Source organism: Sinocyclocheilus rhinocerous, unplaced genomic scaffold, assembly GCF_001515625.1.
Source record: "Sinocyclocheilus rhinocerous isolate Xijiao unplaced genomic scaffold, SAMN03320098_v1.1 scaffold1229, whole genome shotgun sequence".
NCBI lineage: Eukaryota > Metazoa > Chordata > Actinopteri > Cypriniformes > Cyprinidae > Sinocyclocheilus > Sinocyclocheilus rhinocerous.
This window is the reverse complement of record NW_015650319.1, coordinates 100,696-104,562: the sequence shown is the minus strand read 5'-3', so window position 1 is coordinate 104,562 and position 3,867 is coordinate 100,696. Positions and strand designations below refer to the sequence as shown.

The window sequence follows — 3,867 nt, the reverse complement described above, 5'->3', positions numbered from 1 at the left end:
TCGTTCAACCGAATGTACGAAGGAAACTGTTAAAATAACCACAGCATTAACAACAACCTTGAAATAATAGCGTGAGGTTTATCTGATAATCAAGATGCATGAAACTAGCGTTCGTTGCTATAGCAAACAGACATCGGGCATGTTTTCTTTCGGAATCATGATTCGCCGAGGGAGAGGAAAAGTTAAATACTATAGCATTTTATTTTATGAAAATGAGATAAAGAAGTTTTCGCACTGAAAGAGAAGTGATCTCGCACTCATAGAACATAAGACGTGCCTTGGCTATATCTGCAGCTAAACTGAATAAAAAGCAGAATAAACTGATGAAACGTTAAGACAATAAACACAATAATTAAATAAAATTTATGAATGATGCAGTGTGTCACGAATCCTGTCCATGAACTTCCGCCTGCTTGCCACCAGAGGTTGCCCTCCCATTATATTGACTCTCACACCACACAGACTGTTACACATCACCCTGGACTACATTTCCCATGCTCCATTGCACTAATCACAAGCTCACCTGCTACCAATTACACACACACAGCTGCATCCAATGAGACACGCTTTATAAGCCATGGACTTCCTCTCTCTCACTGCCGAGTATTGTTCAGCATTTATCGCTCACCTAGGGATAGCTACTTTACGGAGCCCTTCCAAGTTCATGAGTCTAGCCTTGTTCATAGTCTGTTTTCCCGTGTCTTGATCCTAGCCTGTTATCTCGTCCTGTCTGATTTCTGCCTGCCCTGAAGTTTATAGCCTGTCTTGGATCTCATAAAGAAGCAGCTGGCGTGTAAGCCAGAGCACGCTCAAAGAGCGCTAAAAAGCAAAGCTTAAAACGTGGTGGCAAAAAGGCTAGAAGCTAAAAAGCAGTGGTTAAAAGCCATGACCAAAAAGCTAAAGAGCGAAAAGGCGATGACTAAAAAGCATAGTTCAAAGCTATGACTAAAAAGCCGCATGGCTAAAAGTGATGACTTGAAGCAGTGGCTAGAAGCTAAAAGCTAAGAAGCTAGACGCTAAAAGCAATGATTTGATGGTGTCCTGAGTATTTAAACTGGGCTTTTGGACACATCCCAAATGGTGCCTTGACCAATTAGATATCGTCTTTGCTCGGGGTGTTGTATATTTCTCCTCCCAATACATAAATCAACATGTCATCTCATCAGTCACATGGTCCTCTGTGAAGACCAGAGGTTAAGAGGTCCGTAAGGAATCTCAGTCTGTTCTTTGTCTTCTAGGTGGGGGAAAGTCAATCCACAGAGCTCGTGATCGTGATTACTATCATTGGTTTACATGTGATGATCATGCTGTGCATCTCTTTGACCATCAATCTTGCTTACTTGCCCCAAAATTGACAATCTCCTTCCTGAGTTGGAATTGTCAATAAGTGTTATTTTGTTAAATGTTGAAAGCTGTTCTGTGAAAGAGTTGGTTGGTTAGGCTTGCTTCATACTCGTGGCGCCAGGGTCTGATTTACGAACGTCCTGTTGTCTCATCCTGGGCCCCTTTGTGGAATTTGGCTCTTTGGGTTGTTCAACACCAATCTGATCAAATCTTAAAGTGTCTGATTCGCTCCGATACCCTACAAGATTTTATTTTAGAGAAATGCTTAATAAATGCATTATGCTAACAAAACCCATTAGATTTTAGCCGACTAAATCTACTGTAGATTTAGTCAACTAACATCTTATGATATTTAGTAGACTAAAATTAGACTAAAACTAAAAACAATTCAGATAACAAAAATATGACTAAAACTAAATGGCATTTAGTCAAAAGACTATGACTAAGACTAAATCAAAATTTGCTGTCAAAATTAACACTGCCCAAGAGCACAGGGGCCTCCATAATTCTCAAATGGAAAAAGTTTGGCACAACCAGGACTCTTACAAGAGCTGGTCGCCCGGCCAGACTGAGCAACCAGGGGAGTTGAGCCTTAGTAAGTGAGGTGACCAAGAACCCGATGGTCACTCTGACTGAGCTCCAGAGATCCTGTGTGGAGATGGGACAAAGTTTCAGAAGGAAAACTGCAGCCCTCCCCCGATCTGGGCTTCATGGTAGAGTGGCTAGACCAGGGGTGTCAAACTCAATTCCTGAAGGGCCGGAGCCTGCAGAGTTTAGATTCAACCCTAATTAAACACACCTGAACCAACTAATCAAGTCCTTCGGGCTTATTTGAAAACTACGTGGTATGAGTGTTGGAGCAGAGTTGGAACAAAACTCTGCAGGGCTCCGGCGCTCCAGGAATTGAGTTTGACACCCCTGGGCTAGACAGAAGCCTCTCCTTCGCTTGGAGTTTGCAAAAAAGCACCTGAAGGACTGTCAGACTGTGAGGAACAAGATTCTCTGGTCTGATGAAACTAAGATTGAACCGTTTGGCCTTAATTCTAAACGTTATGTCTGGAGGAAACCAAGCACCGCTCATCACCTGCCCAATACCATCCCAACGATGAAGCATGGTGGTGGCAGCTTCATGCTTTGGGGGTGTTTTTCAGCAGCAGGGACTGAGTGACTGGTCAGGGTTGAAGGAAAGCTGAATGGAGCAAAGTACAGCGATATCCTGAATGAAAACCTGTTCTATAGCTCTCAGGACCTCAGACTGGGCCGAATGTTCACCTTCCAACATGACAATGCGACCCTAAGCACACAGCCAAGACAACACAGGAGTGGCTTAGGGACAACTCTGTGCATGTCCTAGAGTGGCCCAGCCAGAGCCCTGACTTGAACCCCATCAAACATCTCTGGAGAGACCAGAAAATGGCTGTTCACCTATGGTCCCCATCCAACCTGATTGAGAAAATGCCCCCAATTCAGGTGTGCAAAGCTTGTTGCGAAATACCCAAAAAGACTTGAGGCTGTAATTTCTGCCAAAGGTGCTTCAACTAAGTACTGAGTAAAGGGTCTGAATACTTATGTAAATGTGATATGTTTTTTTCTTTTTGATAAATGTACAGACATTTCTAAAATTCAGTTTTCACTCTGTCATTATGGGGTACTGAGTGTAGATTAATGACTACAAACGATTGTAGTATCAGGGTGCAACATAACAAAAATTATGTTGCAGTGAAGGGGGTCTGAATACTTTTTGAATGCACTGTAAATAAGAGAATCACTGAGCAGTGTGGACAGCTTCATTGTTTGTAATGGAACTTCATGAGACTGCATAATCTCAATGAATTAAGAGTGAAAGATTTTAGTGACTATAAAGGAACCACTCTTTGGGCATCCATTCAGAATTTGACCAGCGGCCACGTACACACTGCAAAGTTTTGGGAGTGACATCCACTAAATTCATGTATTTGAGCAATTACTATGGTCGTTTATATTATTATCATTTATGTGTGAAATTTTCTCTTTTACCACAAATAAATTATTTTGTCTCATTTGATTGGTTGGAGCAGCTATCAATCTGAGTGGGCCAGTGCCACCAGGGGCGGATCTAGAAAATAATTTTTAGGGTGGCAAAGGGGTGACAACACCAAAGCAAGCCCCCATACATAGTTTTGGGGGATTTATGGTCTGACATACACAATGGTAATACAATATTTGTGAAAACAACTAAGTAATCATCTATACTGTTTAAAATGAAAAATAAATGACAACATTTCCAACAAAAACTTTTGAATTTCCTAACATTAGAAAGAAATACAATAATATCAAAGCACTGGATCTGGATCAGTTTTGAAAACAATGTTTGATTTTCTGTTATTAACCTTTGTCTTTCAAACTTTTCAATCTAGTTATTACAGTTTTTCTTACAGGTTTTTTTTTCAACTGCGTACACACATTTTCAAAACTTTACCTCTATTTTTTTTCAAACTTTACACACAAATCCAAGAATTGCACACACAAAATGCCTCACATCTC

The 3,867-nt window shown here is 41.0% G+C and overlaps 1 protein-coding gene across 1 annotated transcript in view; it reads right to left on the bottom strand.

The window, feature by feature from the left end:
- Positions 1-684, bottom strand: part of LOC107711604 (ribonuclease inhibitor-like) — a 17,878-nt gene extending 17,194 nt beyond the window's left edge. Inside the window, exon 1 of the mRNA XM_016516605.1 lies at positions 629-684. Within this exon, the coding sequence (XP_016372091.1) occupies positions 629-684 (56 nt within the window). The remainder of the gene's footprint in view (positions 1-628) is intronic.
- Between the last annotated feature and the right edge of the window lie 3,183 nt (positions 685-3,867).